The sequence below is a fragment of the Ostrea edulis genome, chromosome 1, assembly GCF_947568905.1.
Source record: "Ostrea edulis chromosome 1, xbOstEdul1.1, whole genome shotgun sequence".
Lineage (NCBI taxonomy): Eukaryota > Metazoa > Mollusca > Bivalvia > Ostreida > Ostreidae > Ostrea > Ostrea edulis.
In genome coordinates this window covers 80,849,052-80,862,240 of record NC_079164.1, presented here as the reverse complement: position 1 = coordinate 80,862,240, position 13,189 = coordinate 80,849,052, and the positions used below count along the sequence as shown (strand labels likewise).

Genomic DNA, 13,189 nt, shown 5'->3' with positions numbered 1-13,189 from the left:
AACATCATATTTGTCAATATTGTCCCAGGCCTAGGTAACGCTGAAATGGCATTTGAATGAATAAAAATATTTAAAAGTTTTTAAATGTCCTTTTAAGATACTTGTATAACCTGCAATGTTTTTTTAATGAAGGAAATGCTATCATCACGGACTTCCCGACGTTTTCAGAAAGGATTTCCGATGAATCTAGCTTTAACTGGTTGCAAACAATGGCCACTTACATTTCCTACTTAAGTCATATAAAAAATAAACATTTTGAATGTAAGAACACTACATAAAGTGATCGATATATGAAGATTATCTTCCGGTAAGCCGGATTATCGAAACCTCAAGTAAATCCATATGCTAATTTTACGCCCTCTTTATAATTGCCTTCAATCGGTCTCGAGTTGACAGATATCTCTAATTGATTTAGATCGCACTTTTAGAACAATGATTAGTATAATTAATCCACCCGCGTATCTGAATAGCATAATCCAATTGTTATAAGAGTTCTGAGACTCTCCTAATTAATTATTTCTCTCTCTTTCCTACTGATACAATAGAGAACAGTTATATGAATATATGTTAATTTGGCGCTCCATAAATCTAAGGATAAGAGCTTCAGCACTACTAGGGGTTTCAAGATGGAGTTACTTGTCTTAAGGCTGGGGTGGCCTGAGGCTCCCAGAAGATGGAGTTACTTGTATTAAGGCTGGGGTGGCCTGAGGCTCCCAGAAGATGGAGTTACTTCTTACTCGCATCTTTATCTGATAATGTTGATATATGATTCTTTTGATGTATGTTTCGCAAAGTGTGATGACCTATACATATACATTCTATTTGATAATTGTTTTAGCTTTAAATCCAATAAATTGAAATAAATACATTTTATATACTTTTATTAGATTTAAAACTTAAAAGCAGTATCAAATAAAATCTATAGGTCATAACTTTTTAAGATGCGAGACATACATCAACGTCTGGAAATTGCAAATTTCCTTGAACAGTATTATCAAAATTTCACAAAAACTGGTTATAACGATATGATAATAATCATAATACTTTCACGAAACAGTTTCTTTACAGAAATTTGCAAAATGTTTGTGAAAAAATCGCATAATAGAGGCATGATAAGGAATTCAATGAAAACAGAGTTATTGCCCTTGGAATTGATATTTTGAGACATATCATTGATTTTTCATATATAACATAAACTTTTGAAATATTTCATGTTTTACAAGATTTTTTACAATAACTATTTAAAAAGACTCCAACAAAGATTTTGTGTCTATCATGCATAAATCTAAATAAATCATTGATTTTGTAAAATCTTATGATGGCACAGGAGGGTGGAACTACTTTAAGGCTGGGTGGTCTGAGACTTCCAGAAGATGGAGTTACTTGTATTAAAGCTGGGGTGGTCTGAGGGTCGCCCGAGGCTCCCAGATGCATTGGGTTTGTTCTGAAAATTCCAGATATTAGAAATATTTTTGGCCTTTTATCTAGAGGCCACATTAGTACTACATGTACATGTAAGGAGTTTGTTTATATCGATATGTTCTGACATTTCGAACTACTGAAAGACTAGAAAAAACGTTAAACAGTTCGACTTTCATTTAAAAAAACCCAAAAACAAAACATCAACAAAGAAGGCACAATATATAATCCGAATAGAATTAGTTTTTATAACACAGACAATTAAAGGCTCGTTAGAACAATCGAGATTAGTTGAGTTTATATCAAATAGTTCGTATTAATTTTAATGCACCCTGTAGGTTGGGTCTACGTGACTTTAACGGCTAGATGTTACAAGTTAATTTGTATGCACTACGTCACACTCGGTACTCCCTGTGATCGAACCCATTCATTACACTTTTCCCAACCGAAGCCTACTATTCAATTTCATCCTCGTCATCATACACTGCCTACTACATGAATGACGAGAATGAAACTGTACAGCGAAATCGACAATTGACACAATGTATGTGTTGTGTGTAAAGTCCGAAACAACCCATTTGTCTGCATTGGCGCCCCTGCACTTTTGGATGTGTTTATTAATCAGGGGGTGGTGGTTAATGAAGGTGCAAGCAGGGGCGTGGTTAGAACGAAATGATAAGCACGCCAAAAAGGGCAGGGGGTCTTGGGGCACCTACAGGCGCCAGTGGGTCCAGGTCAAAGCCCTGTAGGGGGCCCAGCCACCGGAAGCGCCTAGGTTTTAACGTTTTCTGTGGACACAGTCTAGTCTTAGATTCGAAAAATGACAATTTGTATATTTACTAATTTTATCATTCGTTAATTTAAGTATTTCTTAGTCACAAACTGTTTAATTTGTGGTTGCTTGATATATAACTTTTATTTCTCTTTTCGTTCTTTCTTGACCGAACGATGCGCACTCCATATGGGTTGCTGGCGTACAGGCAGCTACGCCCCCGGGCAAGGTGATGTAAATGACATGTAACCTGGTAAAATGCTTTAAAAAAAGATTTAGACAAAGACACTAATAACAAGAAGCCAGTGGGTCGCATCGCTCACCTGCGTCTATTAGTATGTAAAAGTTTGATCCCCTATTGTGGCCCCATCCTAGCCCCAAGGGTCATGAGTTTAACAAATTTGAATCTGCACTATGTCAGGAAGCTTTCGTGTAAATCTCAACTTTTCTGGTTCAGTGGTTCTTGAGAAGAAGATTTTTAAAGATTTTCCCTATATATTTGTATGTAAAACTTATATCCCCTATTGTGGCCCCATCCTACACCCAGGGGCCATGATTTGAACAAACTTGAATCCGCACTATGTCAGGAAACTTTCATGTAAATTTCAGCTCTTCTGGTCCAGTGGGTCTTGAGAAGAAGATTTTTAAAAGACCCCATCCTATTTTTGCATTTTTGTGATTATCTCCCCTTTGAAGGGTCATGGCCCTTCATTTTAATAAACTTGAGGCCCTTCACCCAAGGACGCTGTTGCCTTAGTTTGGTTATATTTGGCCTAGTGGTTCTGGAGAAGAAGTCGGAAATGTAAAAAGTTTACAGACAGACTGACAGACGACGGACAACAGGCGATCAGAAAAGCTCACTTGAGCTTTCAGCTCACGTGAACTAAAATGCTACGCTATATGCACCACAGGTTTTACAGTTATTGAACGATGTACACAAATGTTCATCTCCATCAAAGCTTAAACATCTTAGCTTCAACGATCCTTCATTAATACAATGTTGACGATCTTCACATTATGGCAGATTTGACGAAACAACAATTTGAAGAACTAATTAACGAATCAACATAAATATACTGTTCTATTTGAAGGTTCTGTTTGTGAAGTTATAATCAACATATGATATCGAGTATGTAGATTTTTCAAGTTGTTTCTTGTTCATATAATGAAAAATCACAATAAAATATGATAACATGTTCATTTGAACAATATGACATGTTCATTTGAACAATAAATTCACGTAACTGAGTTTGTTAAATTAAACCAAGGACTGTTGTAATTTTTCAGTATAAGATAAAGTTTTGAAGAAATCTTTGTTCCCTGTGAATTTTGTAATTTGGGCCAAAAAGAAATCATTGCGTACTTTTACATTAATTGCACTGGGGTATTTTCCTAGTTCGCCATATACCATGTACATGTAGTTAGGTGTAGATGGTTTAAGATTCAATATACTGTATATGTTTGCAAAATTTTGAATGAAGTCTCTCTAACAAAGTGATTGATTAAAACCCCATACTTCACAACCATATAAAAATGGGTTTCATAACTCAATCCCATCAAGTTTACAATCAATGGATAGGTTATTTTTTTTGCATTTTCCAACGACACCATACATAGCACTATTGACTTTGTCAAGTAATTCTTTGATATTTAGATAATCTGAACCACTTTTACTAAATGTAATAGGCTACCCATATATTTGAAACGATCAACTGTAACATGAATTTCATTGTTATATTTAAAAACAGAGTTGGTAGTGGAAGTACATTTACGAATAATGATAATTTACTTATTACTGTTTTACAATATTTATGAAATACATCTATTTGATACTTTTCATGTTCCGATAATTTACTTATTACTGTTTTACAATATTTATGAAATACATCTAATTGATACTTTTCACATTCCGTTGGTGTTTGTGACAATAATATAGTGTCATCTGCATAAAAAAAGAAGAAAAAAGTCATTTTCTCACATAATTTAGAAAGATCATTAACATTACTAATATGCAAGAATTCATATTGAATAACAATGACCCAAAACTTGCATAACTGTACATGTACTGCAATTAATGATAATCTATTTGGCAACTAGGCAGTTCAGTGTACAATTTTATATTTTATAATACACTACTAAATTCAGTTGTAAAATACACGCTTCATTTTCTTTCGCCTATTTCAGAGAAATTGGAGGGACATGTACTCAGCCACATTGTAACCCAGTAAAACTTACAAAGACTACTTCAGACCACACTGATAAGGTCTGGAAAATCAGTTAAAATCTTCCCATGAAAAATTTTGCGCAGTATGTACAACAATCCTTAATAACACGGCTACTATGAAATAAGATAAATCTATAAATGTTATTACAATAATGTTTTGAATAGTTGATTTACTCATGTCCGGGAAATTGTCAGCATTATAATAGGATACAATCAGCTAGTATATCAATATTGATGTAGACAAGCAGTGAGTGGAACACGCACCTATTTAAAAACTTCCAGAATTCTGCCGCACCAACTATTTGAATGTTATATAATGAATAATGTAATTTTTCAATAAAAGATGTTTCTTTTAGAAATTTTTGTTGAAAACGGTTACATGACAGTTTGGGCATAATCGGAAGTAGTGAATTTTAAATCTGAAAATGCCTTGAATACTATAAACCTCTTCACGAGGAAAGAGCAGATGGGTGCAGTCTGGACTTTAAATTGTTTTCATCCATCTATGATATTTTATTCCCGACAATCTGGTGCAAGATGATAGCGATTATCAAATAATTACTGAACGAATATTGCATCGAAATGAGCTAATGTTGTAGGACGGTGTAAAGTGAGCCCGACTAGTGGAAACGTAGTTTGTCCCTGCAAGAAATCGCTATGGTTTTCCAATACGTTAAGTTTCAAGTGTTGTGAACTACGCAAATGCTCCTATTATAAAAATAATAATGTTGGCTTCGTGTTTCTCGAGACCTTGAGAATGAATACTGCCCATTACATTGCAGCCTAGTTAGTTCAATATTCAAAACACTTCTCCAAATTTTGTATAGTTAAGATGAGAGTTCATTGATAGTTCACCAATCTACGCAAGATCAACCAAGCGTTTAAAGATGTAAAAACCCCACCAATCAAAACAATTTAAATGAAAAATAAACTAAAGGTGTTTTTGTGCGTGTATGAACGTTGATTCGATGTGCATGTACAGGTAGATCTGTGAGCCAAGCCCTTCGATGAATTGATGAAATGAAATTGAAATTTCTTAATTTTTTTGTTTAACTCTTTGTAATCATGTATATATGGGTTTATGACGTCCCCGGTGCCCCTGTGGCAATACAGAATATGAAATTTTAAACTTATGATGTTATCAAACTATATACGGTTGTATGCCAGGAGGATACACATACGTACCCTAGTAACCTTTTTTTTTTTAAATACAGTATCCGGTTGTCGTGTTTTGGAATTCTTTAGGAAAAGTAATTTGAGAGGATCAAAATCTCGACCTCTATTTGCTTTATTCTCAAGCGGATTTAGAGGTGTGATTTCTCATCGAATTATCTCATCACCGGAAGACGTATCCTTGTTATGGGTGACAGCCTCGAAATGAATCATAAGAACACAGTAGGGGTAAATATTAGTCGACGTGTAACAGTGGGCAACGAAACGAATATCACCTCCGATGTGAAGAGGGTAGAATATATTTATCTTTTCTGATGACAATTCGTGAAAAATATGTAACATGAAGTCCTTGGATTGCTACAAACAGGTGCTGAAAAATGGCGAACATAGTAACTTGTCTGTAGAAAATATCAACGCTGAACTGGTGGATCGAAATTGGTCTGGAATCGTTTTTCTGATCATTCTTTTAGTAATCGGGGTCTTTGGAAATGTGATCGTTTTACTCACATACGGACTTAAGTTCAAAAGAGGAACCAACTACCGATTTTATGTCCTTTTTCTCGCCATGCTGGACACGGGAAATTGTATCATAGGAATACCATGGTGCCTGGTATACCTCTTGCATCCCATTACCTTCCCTTCCGATATACTGTGTCGCGGAGGGCTGTTTGTGAGTTTCGTTTTGTCTGTGACTGGGGCCGGTGGGTTGGTGCTCATTGCGTTTGATAGATACCGGAAAATATGCCGTCCTTTGAAGAAGCAGATTAACGTTAAGCATGCAAAGTATAGCGCGTTCGTAATAATACTGGTATCTATACTCTCGACGTGGTTTACACCTTTCCTGTATGAAGTCAACGAACTGCCACTTTCCTCCAGCACAGAGAAAGGATACAAATGTTACCTAGCAACAGATCCCACAGCGAACTCCGTTTCTAAGGGATTTTACTTCATACTTGCCGTTGTTTTCCTGACTGACAACTTTAACGATTCTATATTATTTCATAATGAGGAAAGTGCAGTATCACTCTAAAAGTTTTCGCAATCGCTCGGACAAATCTAACACCAGTTCCATAGGTCGACGATTATCAAATTTACATACACGAAAAACGACCTTGACCTTCTTTATGATTACCGCCGTCTATATTTTGACTACCATGCCACACATTATCGGTGGTCTTGTGTTTCATTTTGACGAGTATTTAGAATGCAGATTGAATTTCACGGTCTACAACTTATTTAACTTCTTTTATTGGACCGTCTACCTCAATAATGTTGCCAATCCATTCATTTATGGCCTCTCTGACGAGAGGTTCCGAAATATATTGATCTACGCCGTTCTTTCACGATTAAAGAGCGAGAAAAAGAGGCCGTCCTTGGTGTCATTCTCGGTTTCAATTGACCACAATGTCCCCACAAAGAACATCGAAAATGTGAACGAAAATGACGATGCTGCCAATGTAGCGTCTGCGGAGTTCGCAAACAAGGTGAACGGAAGTGACGATGCAGTCAGTGTTGTGTCTGCAGAGTTTACAAACAAGGTGAACGGAAGTGACGATGCAGTCAGTGTTGTGTCTGCAGAGTTTACAAACAAGGTGAACGAAAGTGAAATTAAGAATTTCAGTGAAACAATAGAAGCAGACAGCAATATAAACCATGGATCTAAGTAATATACCTGTACATAGTTTTAAGCTTTTTATACGCCCGTAAAAGACGGACGTATATATGGTATGGCGTCATCCGCATGTCCGTCCGTCCGGCCCTTGTAGGCAAAACGAACCGTAAGCTCTAGGATCTTACAACTTGGTGCATTTGATGACCATGATGAGAGGGACGATGTCTATTGTCTTTTAAAAGTCTCTTGGGGATCCGGGTTAGAATAGGTCCTCAGTACCCCTTGCTTGTTGTAAGAGGCGACTAAATGGGGCGGTCCTTCGGATGAGACCGCAAAAATCGAGGTCCCGTTTCACAGCAGGTGTGGCACGATAAAGACCCCTCCCTCCTCAAAGGCCGTAAGCGCCTTTGCAGCTCTTCACTGGCAATGGTGACGTCTCCATATGAGTGAAAGATTCTCGAGAGAGACATTAAACAATATTTAATCAATCAATATTGTCTTTCAAGGTCAAAGGTTGAGGTTGTAATATCAGTTACTAGGAAAACCTTGTTGGCAGAATGCAGACCAAACTAATTGGGGCTAGGACCGTCAAACTTGGTACACATATTCTTCATGCCTAGTGAATGATGCCTTTTGTTCTTCAAGGCCAAAGGTTAAGGTCATAGTATCACTTAGTATTAAAATCTTGTAGAAAGGATACAGACCGAACTGTTAGGTCTAGGACCGTCACACGTGGAACACATACACCTAATGCCAAGCGGGGGATATCTATTATTTTTTAAGGCTAAAGGTCATGGTCGTAGTGTCAGTTAATAGGAAAACATTGTAGGCAGAATACAGACCGAATATTGGGTCTAGGACCATCAAATCCTCATTCTAAGTGAATGGTGCCTTTTGTTCTTCAAGGTCTAGAACCGTGAAACGGGGTACACATGTAACGTATGCCAAACGGAGGATATCTATTGTTTCTCAAGATCAAAGGTCAAGGTCGTAGTATCACGTAGTAGAAAAGCTTTGTTTTCGTTATCGGTACAGATATTGTCCTGAAATTTAGTAAATAAATTCATTATGCATTTCAACTGGATTGGTACACCATGACCTACTTTAGGGGTTAAAGTAGGTCAAGCAGTTTTCCAGGGTTTTTTTCATTAAGAATACAGGTATTGCCCTGAAACTTTGTCATAATCTTCCTCTCAGAGAAATACATAATTAGTTCACAGTTCAACTTGATTGGTGTACCATGCCTACTTTAGGGCTAAGAGTAGGTAAAATGGTTTTCTGGACTTGTTCTCAACATGGATATACAGATATTGCACTGAAAGTCTAACGAGTGTATGTTGTACCGTTTGCGGTTACATGTAACTTATGAAAGAAAAGCTTGAAAATCTTTTATGTGTCAAGTTTGGCGACGAAAACATATTGTACATAAACGTTTTCTCATTGATTTGAAATTCTTGTTATAATTGAGCGATCGAATTTGATTGTACAGTACTAGGTCTATATGCCCATAATCTTTATTGCAACGATTGTATGTGTATGATAATGAACTCGTTACCAACTAGTTCCAAATATCTGACGTTTTCCCTGCTTTTTTATGATTTTGATATTCACTGTGCCAGTTACCAACATGTGATATGCATATTGAGAAATTTAGCTGAAAGTCTTTTAGTTATTTTTAATAGGAAAACATTGTAGGCAGAATACAGACCGAATATTGGGTCTAGGACCATCAAATCCTCTTATTTTCAAGCTTTATCAATCGATTGTATATCTGCTGATTTTTCACATTTTCGACGTATTCTTTAGATGCACCTCACACTTTTCAATGAAATCTGATATAAATGACGTCAGAGAGACCATGAAAAAGGGACACGGAGTAATTTCCTTCATATGATTTACTTGTGAACAAATCTTTTAAAAAGGTCACGACACTTATATGTTGTGAATCCATGATTGTTTCATAGATTAAATCAATTCATAATTTTGTTTTAATTCAGTTTATCAGTGATGTAAGCCAGTAACATTCATGCCGAGCTTATATCGTAAATTGCGAAATATCAATAAAGTTGAATTGTGTATGTACATTCAAAGATGGAAACAACAGGGTTGTTGTCCCTTGAGCCAGAAGAGGGTGCAGAGCATTTTTTTCACGGTGATATACCAGGATTTGCAAAACAACTAAAAATAAGTTATGAAAAGAATTTCGAACATTTTCACCTGTTATATGTTCAAGTTTGTCCACATGGTCATCCCCAGGGCTTTACATCCCTAAATCGAGTCCTATTTAATAGATATGCGAGAGACTCACGGATGTAAACACAAGAGTGGACAATGCAGTTGTCAAAGAAGAAGTCTTTGGTAATGGTCACACTTCTGAGCTTTAAATGATTTTTAATTAGAATTTGCATGGACCCTTATCGGCTAACATCTGAACGCGTTTGGTTAATTATCTGTGATGTCGCGCGACATGCATGGTCTAAAGCAAGAGCAAGTCGACTCGATCGTGTTAACATAGTAGAACTTGGGTCTCTTGTAAGGTTAAAGCAGTACTAGCTGTAATTTTTAACAAATGAATTGATGAACGCTACAATGCAATTGAAAGAGAGCATTGATTCAATTGATAAGCGCATCAATTCAAATAATGATTACAATAATTTAATCATCGCTCTCTTCAACAGACTTGTAGCTCGCACCAATTCAGTTAATGCGCGCAATAATTGAATTATTGCTCTCTTCAATTGAATTAATGGTACCATTACTTCAGTTGATGCTCACAATAAGTCTTTTAGAGAGAGCAACTTTATAATTAAAGATATCTTCAATTCAACATATATACAATTGAATTAATGATCTCTTTAATTGAATTGTTACTTTCCTTTAAAGAATTGATGGCGCATTAATTCCTTATACAAAAGCATTGTAAATAATTAAAGATATCATCAAATCATTTATACCGAGCTCCAAATTAAATTTAGCGAGCAATAAATTCACCACATTGTTGTGCGCATCAATTGAATTGATGAGAGCAAAAATCGATTTGATGCGCGCATCGAATCAATTATTGTTCCCATCAATTGAATTAATGCGTGCATCAAATCAATTATTGCTCTCATCCATTCAATTGATGCACGCATTAATTTAATTGATGAGAGCAGTAATTGAATTCAATTGGTGAGGGCAATAACTGAGTTAATGCGCGCAATAAGTGAATGGATGATGTCTTCAAATAATTAAAGATATCTTCAATTATTTAAGTTTATGTTAATTTGGCGCTCCATAGAGCTCTGCTTCTGGAGTAAGAGTTTAGATTCACCTCAGGACCAGTAACTCCAAATCGAAAGTGAGACTCCGATTGATGTTAAAGAGGGTTACTACATGGAGAGATAGAATTTTAATTTTAGAACTATACTCTTTTTGAATCTTAGTAAAGATGATGAGAAAATGTTCATTTCTTTCTCCAAAGAAATGATTAGGTGGTGTAATAAATATATTTTTTAATTTAACAAAAAGACGAGTTTCCGATATATATATTTATTTATCGTTTTAATAACTAGTTGAATTGTGCAACAATGGTTTGTAAAAAAAAAAATCATAGCTAAATCTATGTATAGCGAAAAAAACTCAGCAAAGCTATATGCATATTCTATCGAGAAAATACATATTAGGGGAAATATCCTCGCCCTCGTTTGTTGCGCGGATTGGGACCTCGCTCGCTTGACCGCGCAACGACCCTGGGAAGGCTTATTTCCCGACATTTAGTAAACCACGTATGGATATGATATCCTAACATTATCATGTATCGTACATTTATATTCATCGTCACCACCATCATACCATTGCATTCCCCTTTTCGTATCATTGTAATATTGTGGCGATGGTACGCCAAAAATATTATGGCAGCTGCAGGTTTCAATAGTCTCTCGATGTAAAAATTGCGATTCAGCAACCCCATTAATGCTGCATCGTCATTTGATCTATTATTTCTATCACGAAGCGGCAATTACCGAGTAGCTATGAATCACTATTTCCCACAAACGCAAATGATGCAGAAATGTAGATGAACTGCGCTTCGAATATTATGCAACGTGATTTTGAAGTGCTTTACAGTTATTCAACCTCTCTCTTAAATTTTTCGATTATTTGTTTACTAGTGGGGATTCCTGTTTTAGCGTTTGTGAATAAACGAGGCACGGGGTAAGGGTGTTGAGAGGGATAGCATGGCTTGTTGATGTATACCCTGAAATCGACGATTCGAGCTTGTATATAACTTTTCACGTATCCATTTGTGACAAAAATCGTAAACATTTCTTATCTATATTTAAGGTTGCTCCATCCTCATATGACTTATCAATATTAATGGTTAAAAGTGGAAAAACTTTATTAATTTCCACTCAATATAGTTTTATTCAATTAATTACCAAAGAAAATGTATATGTTACCATCTTTTTAAACATGTCAGAGAAACAAAACCAGAAGTATACATCAACATAAAAAAATCACACATTTTTGTTAAACAGAATGATAAAAATAGATAAAAACTTGTTGAAATGACAAAAGTTAAATATCAACAGTTTTAAAACACTGCTAATTCATAAATATGTATAGATTAATTGTGGATATTAGGGAAACCGATGTATAATAGACATCCAGTAGAGGAAATTCCAGCATAGGAGTTATTGCCCCTGACAACATTTTTAAAATCATAATTAATTATTATCTCTGGAAAATATAAACTTTTTCAGTATTATTGGTTTACCAGATATATTATTATATCCAGTGAATAACATTCCTCAGAAAGATATATTTCTATCATGTGCAAAGTTTAATTTATTAAGATTTTTGCAAAAACCTATGACATCATATGAGGATCGATCAACCTTAAAGGAGATGGTTATAGTATTAAAGTGCAATCCTTTTGACAACACCTTTAAATGTTTTTAACAATTTTAATGACCTCATAACCTTGACCTACTTAATGAAAACTTCCAACTTTGATTTTTAGCTGTATGAGAGAGAGAGAGAGAGAGAGAGAGAGAGAGAGAGAGAGAGATAGAGAGAGATTTCTGATATCTAGTGGGTGTACTCCCTACGGCAAGGTCTATCATGTCTGATGAACATTTTGGCTATGACATTGCATGGACCCCCTTATCTGAACTACAAGTGAGAGAGTAGGGAGAAATCGCTGTGACGAGGCTTTTCCTACGACCTTGCCATGGAGCTTCGTGTGAAGTAAAATCAGGTATATTGAAAGTATTACACGACAGAGCCATGTTCAGGCAGTTGATTGATGACGTTTGTTTTGTGTGTTTAATATGACAAATTCCATTGTCCTTACAATCATGACTTCCTTGCCGAGTCCAATTCATCTTTTGTAAATTTCCCCCTTTTTGTCCAGAACCTATTATTTAGGAATAGGAACACCTGGTCATTTTAAAAATCAAGCACCAGTTTAAAAGATCTTTCAATTTGTACGTATGTAGGTAAGCTCGATCAAACACATTGATGGATCACGACAGAATTCCAGTTGATAAATCGCTGTGTTCTTATAACTAATTAGCAGTAATCCAATTAATCAGATACCCGATATTTTGTATACTGGGGAAGGCAGTTCGCCATTCATATCAAGTTACCAATCTATATTCATTTTTGCTTTATGAAAACGCTACATTTATATTTGACGTTGTTTTAGACAGCATTAGATGGATTACGTATTCTAGCTAAATTAACGAATGTGTATTTACCAAGTAGATTACAAAGTAAATGATGAGTGTGTCAAAAGAATGCATGTCAGAGAAGAAATACGTTCAGAGCAATCCACAACAAACAATAAAATTATTTATTCTCAAGTAAATACAACATGTGTATTGTAAAGAAGTAATTCGTAATATATAATACAATATTGTACATAGCATGCAGTTAACATGGAGGACATGCCCTCTCCCTTATAACCATTAAAAATTTGCATAATCTTTTAAGCACAATAACATTT

The 13,189-nt window shown here is 35.6% G+C and overlaps 2 protein-coding genes across 2 annotated transcripts in view; both read left to right on the top strand.

Moving 5' to 3' along the window:
• Positions 1-13,189, top strand: part of LOC130054058 (uncharacterized) — a 1,204,346-nt gene that overhangs the window by 414,782 nt on the left and 776,375 nt on the right. The window lies entirely within an intron of this gene.
• Positions 5,571-9,185, top strand: LOC125679209 (trace amine-associated receptor 3-like). The gene is given in 2 exon segments (XM_048918246.2): positions 5,571-6,566; positions 6,568-9,185. Coding segments are annotated over 2 exon segments (1,326 nt in total). The 5' UTR covers positions 5,571-5,928; the 3' UTR covers positions 7,256-9,185.